The sequence below is a fragment of the Salvelinus alpinus genome, chromosome 37 (assembly GCF_045679555.1).
Source record: "Salvelinus alpinus chromosome 37, SLU_Salpinus.1, whole genome shotgun sequence".
NCBI classification, from domain to species: Eukaryota; Metazoa; Chordata; class Actinopteri; order Salmoniformes; family Salmonidae; genus Salvelinus; species Salvelinus alpinus.
This window is the reverse complement of record NC_092122.1, coordinates 13,851,371-13,864,797: the sequence shown is the minus strand read 5'-3', so window position 1 is coordinate 13,864,797 and position 13,427 is coordinate 13,851,371. Positions and strand designations below refer to the sequence as shown.

General features: G+C 43.9%; 1 protein-coding gene across 1 annotated transcript; it reads left to right on the top strand.

The window, feature by feature from the left end:
• Nucleotides 1–222: 222 nt before the first annotated feature.
• Nucleotides 223–13,425, top strand: LOC139565715 (protein mono-ADP-ribosyltransferase PARP12-like; the record flags this gene model as incomplete). Its single annotated transcript, XM_071386218.1, has 12 exons — nucleotides 223–354; nucleotides 761–896; nucleotides 1,137–1,440; nucleotides 2,306–2,356; nucleotides 7,769–7,895; nucleotides 8,232–8,397; nucleotides 8,504–8,624; nucleotides 8,838–8,934; nucleotides 9,308–9,395; nucleotides 11,597–11,727; nucleotides 12,277–12,428; nucleotides 12,539–13,425. Coding segments are annotated over exons 1-12 (2,376 nt in total), but the record flags the coding sequence as incomplete, so codon positions are not given.
• Between the last annotated feature and the right edge of the window lie 2 nt (nucleotides 13,426–13,427).

The following is a 13,427-nucleotide window of genomic DNA, read 5'->3' as shown; positions in this document are numbered from 1 at the left end:
AGATTTATAGAAAATTAAGAACTAAGGAAGCATATTTCACTTCAAACCCCGGCCTGGTCTGCTTGGTCTGTTTCACAAGCGTTCCCTTTAGTCTCGCGATGTAGCGCCTCTGGTTTAGAAACTCTGTGGTGTGGCGGTAGCCTGTCCTGGACCAGGCACAACAGTTGTGCAAGTCATTGCGAGATGGATCAGCAATATTTATTAAAAGTAATTTGCTATCACCAGGGAGCACTAGATTATGCGGATCTGGCAGATATTGGGTGCGGGGAAGATGTTATCTGTGCCCTTGATGAAAACGAGGAATTTTCTATCGCGTTGTGCAATGGAAACAAAAGCATTATTGCGAAAACTAAGGTTAGACGCTGCAAGGCTCAGCAATGTGATGGCTGCAATGATTTACACCTGTGTAAATTTTATTTATTTGGGGACTGTAAGAATAGTAGGGGAAGGTAAGCATAATTTGCTTGTATTATTATTATGCAGCCATACGCTATGTTGGACCAGAAGTGTTACGTTAAACTGCCTACAAATGAATTCTTACATATTCATTGAATTTCCTCCAGTCATATGGTGTGAATAAATGTCTCATTACAAATACGGTCGTTGTTTATTTAGTTTTTCACATTTTAAGATATTTCAGCCCAGGACTACAGCATGAGCTGTATATAATTCTATGGGGTTTAGTTAGTTAAATTTGTTCTGCAAACTGAATAGTAATTTGTATTATTATTGACCTGTTTTTTTGCTACTTTGACTTCAGACGGACATGCCGCTTCGGTCATGACCTGAACTCTGAACACAACTCCAGAGTTTTAAGAGAGTATAAACTTGAGACGCTGAGTAGACAAGAAATCCGGCAGTTGTTGTTACAAAATGACAACTCTCTCCTTCCACCGGTAACCAACCGTTCTCCTCGTTTTTGTTTTTATAGTATTTTATTTTTCATATTTGTTCATATTTTTTTTTATTATATTTGTCTCTAACTGCTGATGTGGATTAGTGGATGGTGTGTGTTGTATGACTGATGAAGATGTCTGCATATTTTGACTAGCTCGTTCATCTCATGCTTTCTTGCATTTATACAACAATGGTATGGTAAACAAGTATTTTAAAAGCCTTTTCACTCACTTTTTCAGGTGTGCAGCTCTTATAACAAAGGCGCCGGGCCTTATGGCAACTGCCCGGATCAGGAGGGGTGTACAAGACTTCATGTGTGTGACAGGTACATCAGAGGAACCTGTTCCTCTGGAGCCGACTGCAACAGGTGTCATGACTTCTTCGAACCCCACCCACAAAGGACTCTGCAGCAGAGGGGAGTGCCTAACGATCTAATGGTGTCCATGTTGTCCACCTACCGGAACATCCAGGCCATGAAGAGTGAAGGTGCCGGCAGTGCTGCTTCCGTCAACAGGCCCCAGAGCTATCCTCCGGGAAATACAGGTAGATGGCTGCAGGAGCAAACAGCAGAGTTGTGTTCATTGGGGAATAATGTTTCAGAACAGTCACTATATTTAACTTCTATAGTTACTTGGAAGTATTCCTCGATGGACTTGCTTGCCATCCAGGGTTGGTGTCAATTACATTTCAATTCCAGACCAGTCAATTCAGGAAGAACACTAACATTCCAATTATCTTCAATAACCAGGTTTTCATCCAACCTTTTTATGCAAGTAAAGTACATATTGGATAAAATGTTTAATGACGGGCCTGAAACAGAACATTTCTGGGTAAACTTAATGTCGACCAAACAAAATAGGTGGGATTTTTTGGTCTGTAAAATTAATTATGTGAGAAATGGTGGTGGAAAACATTTTATTAAAAAATATTGATTTAATATGAAAGTGCAAGATGATGCGCTTGATGCTCCTTTCCAATAAACATTGAGGGTTTTATTCTGGTGACATGATCATCAATGCTTGGCTGCCATTCGACAAATAAAAGTGATCTTGCTCTTTTGTCCATAATAATCTCATCATGTAAGCCATACCCACACTGTATTTGGGCACATAAGCTATATAACGGCCCAAAATATATTTGGTACATGGGAATTCAACCACAAAAGTAATTTTTATGTGCACTATGTCATCATGCACAGCCTTTTATCCACAACAGTTCAATTTGATGGAAACACGTCTCAGGTGGAAAAATATGCATATAGTTTGGATGGAAACCTAGCTAGTGAGGAAAATGTAGAATTGGAATTTGGTTTACTTTCTGAATTTAAATGGGATTGACCCCAACCCTGTTGCCAACTTTGATTTCATTTAACTAAATGTGTGTTTATTTATTTGTTGTTTGTTTACAGTGAGGAATGAGATCTGCCTGTTCTTTGTCAAGGGGGACTGCAAACAAGGAGGTACATTTAACGAGAAAGATATTGTGTGTGGAGGCAGTGTCTGGAGGATTTGCTTTGGCAAAACGCCGACAAGGGCTTTGCCCTGTTTTTACTCAGGCAGAAGCTATGGCAGCCGGCCGGATATTATTATTTTTTATTTTATTTTATTTCAGCAGATAGGCCAGTTGAGAATAAGTTCTCATTTACAACTACGACTTGGCCAAGATAAAGCCAAGCAGTGCGACAAAAACAACAACACAGAGTTACACATGGAATAAACAGATGTACAGTCATTAACACAATAGAAAAATATGTGTGCAATGTAGTCAGATTTAGGGAGGTAAGGCAATAATTAGGCCATAGTGGCAAAATAATTACAATTCCGCATTAACACTGGAGTGATAGATGTGCAGATGATGACGTGCAAGTAGAGATACTGGGGTGCAAAAGAGCAACAACAAAATATAACAATATGGGGATGAGGGTAGTTGGGTGTGCTATTTACAGATGGGCCGTGTACAGGTACAGTGATTGGTAAGCTGCTCTGACAGCTGATGCTTAAAGTTAGAGAGGGAGATATAAGTCTCCAGCTTCAGTGATAAAAAAATAAAAATAAAATTGCATTTCGTTCCAATCATTGACAGCAGAGAACTGGAAGGAAAGGCGGCCAAAGGAGGTGTTGGCTTTGGGGATGACCAGTGAAATGTACCTACTGGAGCGTGTGTTACGGGTGGGTGTTGCTATGGTGACCCGTGAGCTGAGATAAAGCTGGGCTTTACCTAGCAAGACTTATAGATGACCTGGAGCCAGTGGGTTTGTTGACGGATATGTAGTGAGGGCCAGCCAACGAGAGCATACAAGTCGCAGTGGTGGGTAGTATATGGGGCTTTGGTGACAAAACGGATGGCACTGTGATAGACTACATCCAATTTGCTGAGTAGAGTGTTGGAGGCTATTTTGTAAATGGCATCGCTGAAGTCAAGGATCGGTAGGATAGTCAGTTTTACGAGGGTATGTTTGGCAGCATGAGTGAAGGAGGCTTTGTTGCGAAATAGGAAGCCGATTCTAGATTACATTTTGGATTGGAGATGCTTAATGTGAGTCTGGAAGGAGAGTTTACAGTCTAACCAGACACCTAGGTATTTGTAGTTGTCCACATATTCTAAGTCAGAACGTCCAGAGTAGTGATGCTAGTCGGGCGGGCGGTGTGGGCAGCAATCGGTTGAAGAGCATGTGTTTAGTTTTACTAGCATTTAAGAGCAGTTGGAGGCCACGGAAGGAGTGTTATATGGCATTGAAGCTCGTTTGGAGGTTTTAACAGTGTCCAAAGAAGGGCCAGATGTATACAGAATGGTGTCATCTGCGTAGAGGTGGATCAGAGAATATCAGCAGCAAGAGCGACATCATTGATATATACAGAGAAGAGTCGGCCCGAGAATTTAACCCAGAATTGAATTTGACACACTAAACTCTATCTGAGAAGTAGTTGGTGAACCAGGCGAGGCAGTCATTAGAGAAACCAAGGCTATTGAGTCTGCCGATAAGAATGTGGTGATTGACACAGTCGAAAGCCTTGGCCAGGTCGATGAAGACGGCTGCACAGTACTGTCTTTTATCGATGGCGGTTATGATATCGTTTAGGACCTTGAGCGTGGCTGAGGTGCACCCGTGACCAGCTCGGAAACCGGATTGCACAGCGGAGAAGGATTCGAAATGGTCAGAGATCTGTTTGTTAACTTGGCTTTTGAAGACTTTAGAAAAGGCAGGATGGATATAGGTCTATAACAGTTTGGTTCTAGAGTGTCTCTCCCTTTGAAGAGGTGGATGACCGCGGCAGCTTTCCAATCTGTGGGGATCTCAGACAATACTAAAGAGCGGTTGAACAGGTTAGTAATAGGGGTTGCAACAATTTCGGGCAGATAATTTTAGAGAGGGTCCAGATTGTCTAGCCCAGCTGATTTGTAGGGATCCAGATTTTGCAGCTCTTTCAGAACATCAGCTATCTGGATTTGGGTGAAGGAGAAGCAGGGGGGGCTTGGGCAAGTTGCTGCTGGGGGGGTGATTTTCCTGGTTAGGGGTAGCCAGGTGGAAAGCATGGCCAGCTGTAGAAAAATGCTTATTGAAATTCTCGATTGTCGTAGATTTATCGGTGGTGACAGTGTTTCCTAGCCTCAGTGCAGTGGGCTGCTGGGAGGAGGTGCTTTTATTCTCCATGGACTTTACAGTGTCCCAAAACTTTTTGGAATTAGTGCTACAGGATGCACATTTCTATTTGAAAAAGCTAGCCTTAGCTTTCCTATCTGACTGTTTTATATTGGTTCTTGACTTCCCTAAAAAGTTGCATATCGCGGGGGCTGTTTGATGCTAATGCATTACGCCACAGGATGTTTTTGTGCTGGTCAAGGGCAGTCAAGTCTGGAGTGAACCAAGGGCTATATCTGTGCTTAGTTCTACATTTTTTGAACGGGGCATGATTATTTAAGATGGTGAGGAATGCACTTTTAGAGAACAACCAGGCATTCTCTACTGACGGGATGAGGTCAATATACTTCCAGGATACCTGGGCCAGGTCGATTAGACAGGCCTGCTCGCTGAAGTGTTTTAGGGAGCGTTTGACAATGATAAGGGGTGGTTGTTTGACCGCGGACCCATAACGGACGCAGGCAGTGATCGCTGAGATCCTGGTTGAAGACAGCAGAGGTGTATTTAGAGGGCAAGTTGGTCAGGATCTATGAGGGTGCCAATGTTTATGAATTTAGGGTTGTACCTGGTAGGTTCCTTGATCATTTGCGTGAGATTGAGGGCATCTAGCTTAGATTGTAGGACGGTCAGGGTGTTAAGCATATCCCAGTTTAGGTCACCTAACAGTATGAACTCTGAAGATAGATGGGGGGCAATCAATTCACATATGGTGTCCAGAGCACAGTCGGGGGCTAATAACAAGTGGCAACAGTGAGAGACATTTCTGGAAAGGTGGATTTTTAAAAGTAGAAGCTCTGTTTGGGCACAGACCTGGATAGTACACTGCTCAAAAAAATAAAGGGAACACTAAAATAACACATCCTAGATCTGAATGAATGAAATATTCTTATTAAATACTTTTTTCTTTACATAGTTGAATGTGCTGACAACAAAATCACACAAAAATTATCAATGGAAATCAAATTTATCAACCCATGGAGGTCTGGATTTGGAGTCACACTCAAAATTAAAGTGGAAAACCACACTACAGGCTGATCCAACTTTGATGTAATGTCCTTAAAACAAGTCGAAATGAGGCTCAGTAGTGTGTGTGGCCTCCACGTGCCTGTATGACCTCCCTACAACGCCTGGGCATGCTCCTGATGAGGTGGCGGATGGTCTCCTGAGGGATCTCCTCCCAGACCTGGACTAAAGCATCCGCCAACTCCTGGACAGCCTGTGGTGCAACTTGGCGTTGGTGGATGGAGCGAGACATGATGTCCCAGATGTGCTCAATTGGATTCAGGTCTGGGGAACGGGCGGGCCAGTCCATAGCATCAATGCCTTCCTCTTGCAGGAACTGCTGACACACTCCAGCCACATGAGGTCTAGCATTGTCTTGCATTAGGAGGAACCCAGGGCCAACCGCACCAGCATATGGTCTCACAAGGGGTCTGAGGATCTCATCTCGGTACCTAATGGCAGTCAGGCTACCTCTGGCGAGCACATGGAGGGCTGTGCGGCCCCCCAAGGAAATGCCACCCCACACCATGACTGACCCACCGCCAAACCGGTCATGCTGGAGGATGTTGCAGGCAGCAGAACGTTCTCCACGGCGTCTCCAGACTCTGTCACGTCTGTCACATGTGCTCAGTGTGAACCTGCTTTCAACTGTGAAGAGCACAGGGCGCCAGTGGCGACTTTGCCAATCTTGGTGTTCTCTGGCAAATGCCAAACGTCCTGCACGGTGTTGGGCTGTAAGCACAACCCCCACCTGTGGACGTTGGGCCCTCATACCACCCTCATGGAGTCTGTTTCTGACCATTTGAGCAGACACATGCACATTTGTGGCTTGCTGGAGGTCATTTTGCAGGGCTCTGGCAGTGCTCCTCCTTGCACAAAGGCGGAGGTAGCGGTCCTGCTGCTGGGTTGTTGCCCTCCTACGGCCTCCTCCACGTCTCCTGATGTACTGGCCTGTCTCCTGGTAGCGCCTCCACGCTCTGGACACTACGCTGACAGACACAGCAAACCTTCTTGCCACAGCTCACATTGATGTGCCATCCTGGATGAGCTGCACTACCTGAGCCACTTGTGTGGGTTGTAGACTCCGTCTCATGCTACCACTAGAGTGAAAGCACCGCCAGCATTCAAAAGTGACCAAAACATCAGCCAGGAAGCATAGGAACTGAGAAGTGGTCTGTGGTCACCACCTGCAGAACCACTCCTTTATTGGGGGTGTCTTGCTAATTGCTTATAATTTCCACCTGTTGTCTATTCCATTTGCACAACAGCATGTGAAATGTATTGTCAATCAGTGTTGCTTCCTAAGTGGACAGTTTGATTTCACAGAAGTGTGATTGACTTGAAGTTACATTGTGTTGTTTAAGTGTTCCCTTTATTTTTTTGAGCAGTGTATGACAGAACTCTGCAGATCTCTGCCCCCTTTGGCAGTTATATCTTGGCGGGAAATGTTGTAGTTGGGGATGGAAATTTCAGCATTTTTGGTGGCCTTCCTAAGCCAGGATTCAGACACGGCCAGGACATCAGGGTTGGCGGAGTGTGCTAAAGCAGTGAATAAAACAAACTTGGGGAGGAGGCTTCTGATGTTAACATGCATGAAACCAAGGCTTTTACGGTTACAGAAGTCAACAAATGAGAGCGCCTAGGGAATAGGTGTAGTGCTGGGGGCCACAGAGCCTGGGTTAACCTCTACATCACCAGAGGAACAGAGGAGGAGTAGGATAAGGGTACGGCTAAAGGCTATAAGTACTGGTCGTCTAGTGCGTTGGGTACAGAGAATAAAAGGAGCAGATTTCTGGGCGTGGTAGAATAGATTCAGGGCATAATGTACAGACAAGGGTATGGTAGGATGTGAGTACAGTGGAGGTAAACCTAGGCATTGAATGACGTTGAGAGAGGTTGTGTCTCTGGAGGCACAAGTTAAGCCAGATGAGGTCTCCGCATGTGTGGGGGGTGGGACAAAAGAGCTATCTAAGGCATGTTGAGCGGGACTGGGGGCTCTACAGTGAAATAAAACAATAAGAACTAACCAAAACAGCAGTAGACAAGTCATATTGACATTCGAGAGAGGCATGTGTAGCCGAGTGATCATATGAGGATATGAGTTTATCTATAACTTTCAAGGTTGTCAGTAGATACACAATACAAACCCTGTGAAACCACAATTCAGGGACAAATCAGGCTGTTACCCAGGTGCAACAATGATACTCACTGCAAACGAATGGCTTTCAGAGAAATGCTGGAGAGTCCACTTCAAAATGCCCTACAAGTGGGAAGTGAACGATGGAAAGACTTGGTCAGCTCTGCCAGAAAACGAAGCAATCGAGAGAGACTTCTGTGACCCTTCTAAGATACACAGGTACAGTATGTTGTTATGTCATACTTAAAGGTAGACTCAGCGAAATTACATAGATGCAGAAAATGAACAGCATAGTGGGTTGAAGCGCGAGACTCAACTTCCCCGATGTTTTGGTCCCTTGGCTTCCACATTGTAACAGCATGAAGCAAACCCGTGCAGATTTAGTACTGTGTGTGACTGTCCTGCATCTCGCTCATCTCAATATCTGCGGTGCTGCTCGTGGCAATGTCATTTCCCTGAGTCTACCTTTAACTAGCAAAAGTATGTCAAACTGTGAATAAGGTACAATATATATATATATTTTTTTTTCATTGACATTTTCTTATGCCTTCACAGTGAGGGATCAGACTGTGTGGATTTCGACTCCATGAGCCTTGGATTCAGTGAAGTTCGCCGTCTCTCCACAGTTTCCTCTGTGACCGAGCCCACATTCGTACTCACCACAGAGTGGGCGTGGTTCTGGGAGGACGAGTACGGCAAATGGGTCCAGTACGCATCCATCGTAAGTGGTGTAAAACACTCAAACAGGCTGATGTGTTACGAGGACAATAATAGAGATAGTAAACTGTTATTTCCCTTGAATTTGAGTTTTTTTCTATAAATCACAGAAAGAGATGCACAGATTGTCATCCATCACCAGTGAAGACCTTGAGAAAAGGTTCCAGGAGGATCAAAGTGCTGTGGTGAAGTTCACTGCAGGCCAGCAGTCTTATGAGCTGAATTTCAGAGGTAACACATTTCAAACTCTTGAAAAACATCCTTCTGTAATAATAATAATATATTTGAGTTATAAGCGCTTTGCACAAGTTAGTTAGTAAAAAAGGCTACTCTTATACGCCTCAAATTCTAGTACTAAAATCGGCAGCAGGTAGCCTAGATGTCAGAGATGTTGAACGGTAACTGTAAGGATGCTGGTTCAAATGGTTCTTATTGTAATTACAGACATGACGCAATATAACGAAAGATTTGGTACTATAAGGATGGTCAGACGACGTCCTGTCTTTGTTTCAACTGTGGACGCACAAGCTGCAAGAAGCAGGTAATGTATGAATGGGAATGGACTGAGAATGGGTATATGTTCTGAATCGAGCCATTTCTATATTTACCTAATAGACACTCTTGATTGCTGACAGACTCCGCATAGGAGAAAGGGTTAAATACCAGTGCTTGTGTGAATAGTTGGTCTGTTCAGCTGTCTGACCCTTTGGTTGAATAAACTTGGTTTGAGCTTTTATAGTTGTCCGTTAATTTCTTCTTGGGTTATTTAGAACCGAACAGTAAAGACAAGACGTGGTGTTTTGTATCGCAAACAAGAGGGATTTATTTTCCATTGAGTATTTAAGTTGAGAACTAAGAGATTTTCAAATGAACTACTTTTTTTCTTTGTGTTGTATATCAATATATATTTTCAGGCGAAATGGACCACGCAACCCCTCTCAGAATTTCAGAGCTGTTCCTGGATTTTGGGACAAGTCTGCGATACCTGACATTGGATACAGGGTAACTTGTTTACAGTGGCGTAAAGTTCTTTACTATCTATATTTTTGACCACTTTTACTTTACTACATTCCTAAAGAAAATTATGTACTTTTTTAGTCCATACATTTTCCCTGACACCCAAAAGTACTCTTTAGATTTGGAATGCTTAGCAGGTCAGGAAAATGGTCTAATTCACACAACTATCAAGAGAACATCCCTGGTCATCCTTACTGCCTCTGATCTGGCTGACTCACTAAACACATGCTTTGTTTGTAAATTATTTCTGAGTGTTGGAGTGTGCCCCTGGCTATCCATACATTTAAAAAAACAAGACAATTATGCCGTCTGGTTTGCTCTATACGGTGCCTTCAGAAAATATTCAGACCCCTTTTTCCACATTTTGTTATGTTACATCCTTATTCTAAAATATATATATGTTTCTCAATCTACACACAATACCCCATAATGTCAAAGCAAAAACAGGTTTTTAGAAATGTTTGCTAATTTATTAAAAATAAAAAATGGAAATATCACATTTTACTTAAGTATTCAGACTCGGTACTTTGTTGAAGCACCTTTGGCAGCGATTTACAGCCTCAAGTCTTCTAGGGTAGGACGTTACAAGGTTGGCACACCAGTATTTGGGGACTTTCTCCCATTCTTCTCTGCAGATCCTCTCAAGCTCTGTCAGGTTGGATGGGAAGCATTACTACACAGTTATTTTCAGGTCTCTAGAGATGTTAGATCGGATTCAAGTCCAGGCTGGTCCACTCAAGGACATTCAGAGACTTGTCCCGAAGCCACTCCTGCATTGTCTTAGCTGTGTGCTTAGGGACCCTAAGCACCTTGTCCTGTTGGAAGGTGAACTTTTGCCCCAGTCTGAGGTCCTGAGCACTCTGGAGCAGGTTTTCATCAAGGATCTCTCTGTACTTTGCTCCATTCATCTTTCCCTTGATTCTGAATAGTCTCCCAGTCCCTGCCGCTGAAAAACATCCCCACAGCATGATGTTGGCACCACCATGCTTCACTGTAGGGATGGTGCCAGGTTTCTTCCATACGTGATGTTTGGCATTCAGGCCAAAGAGTTCAATCTTGGTTTCATCAGACCAGATAATCTTGTTTCTCATGGTCTGAGAGTCTTTAGGTGCTTTTTGGCAAACTCCAAGCGGGCCATCATGTGCCTTTTACTGAGGAGTAGCTTCCGTCTGGCCACTCTACCACAAAGGCCTGATTGGTGGAGTGCTGCAGAGATGGTTGTCCTTCTGGAAGTTTCTCCCATCTTCACAGAGGAACTCTAGAGCTCTGTCAGAGTGACCATTGGGTTCTTGGTCACCTCCCTGACCAAGGCCTTTCTCCGTTTGACCGGGCGGCCAGCCCTAGGAAGAGTCTTGGTGGTTCCAAACTTCTTCCATTTAAGAATGATGGAGGCCACTGTGTTATTAGGGACCTTCAATGCTGCAGGCATTTTTTGGTACCCTTGCCCAGATCTGTGCCTCGACACAATCCTGTCTCGGAGCTCTATGGACAATTCCTTCAACCTCATGGCTTGGTTTTTGCTCAGCCATGCACTGTCAACTGTGGGATCTTTTTTAGACAGGTGTGTGCCTTTCCAAATCATGTCCATCAATTGAATTTACCACAGGTGGGCTCCAATCAAGTTGTAGAAACATTAAGGATGATCAATGGAAACCGGATGCACCTGAGCTCAATTGTCATAGCAAAGGGTCTGAATACTTATGTAAATAAGGTATTTTTCTTTTTAATAAATGTGCAAACATTTGTAAAAACCTATTTTCACTTTGTTATTATGGGGTATTGTGTGTACTTGCTGAGGAAAAAAAATATTGAATACATTTTAGAATTATTGTCTAACGTAACAAAATGTGGAAAAAGTCAAGAAGTCTGAATACTTTCCGAAGGCACTGTATAAGGAACTTTAAATTATTATTTTGATAATTACATTTACTTTTAATACTTTGTATATTTAAAACTAAATACTTTTAGACGTTTACTCAAGTAGGATTTTACTTGGTGACTTTTACTTGAGTCATTTTCTATTAAAGTACATTTACTTTTACACAAGTATGAGAATTGGATACATTTTCCACCACTGCTTGTTTACAAGACATTCTACTGATTTGGCTTGCAGGGAAATCTACTGTTTAAAATTGCTTTTCATTTGGTTTCAGCTGTGACAACCTTTTTGTTTCCCCCTCCTGCAGACAGTCACTCTTCTGAGTTCTGACAGGGACTATCAGAAGGTCCAGAGACTTTTCAACAACACCATGAGGGGCTTCCAAATCACCAGCATCGAGAGGGTCCAAAACAGGGACCTCTGGGAAGTCTTCCAGTGGTATGTTTACATCAACTCTCACACACAATCCTAGCATGTTACTTCCAAAATGCTAAGTAAACCCTGGCTTGAATGTGATTATGGATAAGCGGTGTGTAGAAATGCTATATACAAAATATAAGGTGAACAGCTCCTATATTTAAAGGTTTATTAGACAAAGAGAGACCTATACAGACATATGCTTATGAGAAGACAGACATGTTTCTCTAAGAAGTCCACATTAAATCTCTCCCCCTCTAGAGGGGAGAGCTGACCTAAATACTCATGCCTTATCTGTTTGCTGTTTCACATTTCTGTGCCATGTGCCAAAGCATTAAATCAGGGCAGAGACCTTGGGGTTGAATAGACTATACATTTGAAACATCTGAATCGCTTATTGACACCCATGGCCGAATTTATGTCTCAGGGGCCTAGCTACCAGTTACTGAGAGCTGCTTTACGGTGACCTCTGGCCTAACAGACGGTACCTAGAGGCCAAATTTCAATAGGGAATAACCGTCCAAAAATATAATTCTTAACAGCAGCTAATGGTCATTTCTTCTTTCTCAGGAAAAGAGATTTAATGAAGAAAAACAATGGGGGTAAAAACAGCAAGGAGCTACATCTCTTCCACGGAACGGACCCAAAACACGTAGACGCCATTTGCAGAGATAACTTCGACTGGAGGCTGTGTGGAACCAATGGAACTGTGTATGGCGAAGGTACCTCATGTTAACCAACTGTCAGAAGTGTAGTCAGATTTTAGAAGCAGTCATGATCTCATTATAGTCTGTCATTTTGTTTTACTGATGATCTTCTCTGTTTGTTTAAGGGAGTTACTTTGCCAGGGATGCCAAGTACTCACACAGCTACACCAGCCACTCAGGAGTGAGGTCCATGTTTGCTTGTCGGGTGCTTGTTGGCGACTACACACGGGGGAACTCGGACCTCCGTCGCCCCCCTCCAAAAGGCGAGGGAAGCCCGAATCTCTATGACAGCTGTGTGGACAATGTCCTGAACCCATCCATATATGTTGTTTTTGAAAAACACCAGGTGTACCCCGAGTTCCTCATCAAATACGATGATGGCGTCTTGCACTTGTCCTCTTTGGCTCCAGCTCCACCCAAGACTGTCTCTATCCAATCCACTTCCTTGACCCCAACATCCAACCGGATTCAAGCCACAGCTGCTGCTACCACATCGAAGAGTGTTCCATCCACTTTGAGTCCATCTAAAACTGCAGCCACTACTTCCTCTAATCCAACCGATTCTCGTCCCACTTCGTGTTTAGTCCATGAGTCTTGCCCAAAACCTGGCCAAGCCCCATTGATATTCAGTCAATCTCCCATGAAGCCAGCCCCAAGTTCTCAATTGGTGGATACCACCCTAGGCCCAGATTTCAATCGCTCATTTGCAAACCTCTCTCGCACACTCACTACCCCAGCCAGCACCCCCTCTCGTGTGCTCACTACCCCAGCCAGTACCCCCTCTCGTACTCTCACTACCCCAGCCAGTACCCCCTCTCCTACACTCATTACCCCAGCCAGTACCCCCTCTCCTACACCCACTACCCCAGCCAGCACCCCCTCTCGTACACCCACTACCCCAGCCAGCACCCCCTCTCGTGTGCTCACTACCCCAGCCAGTACCCCCTCTCCTACACTCATTACCCCAGCCAGTACCCCCTCTCACATACTCACTACCCCAGCCAGTACCCCCTC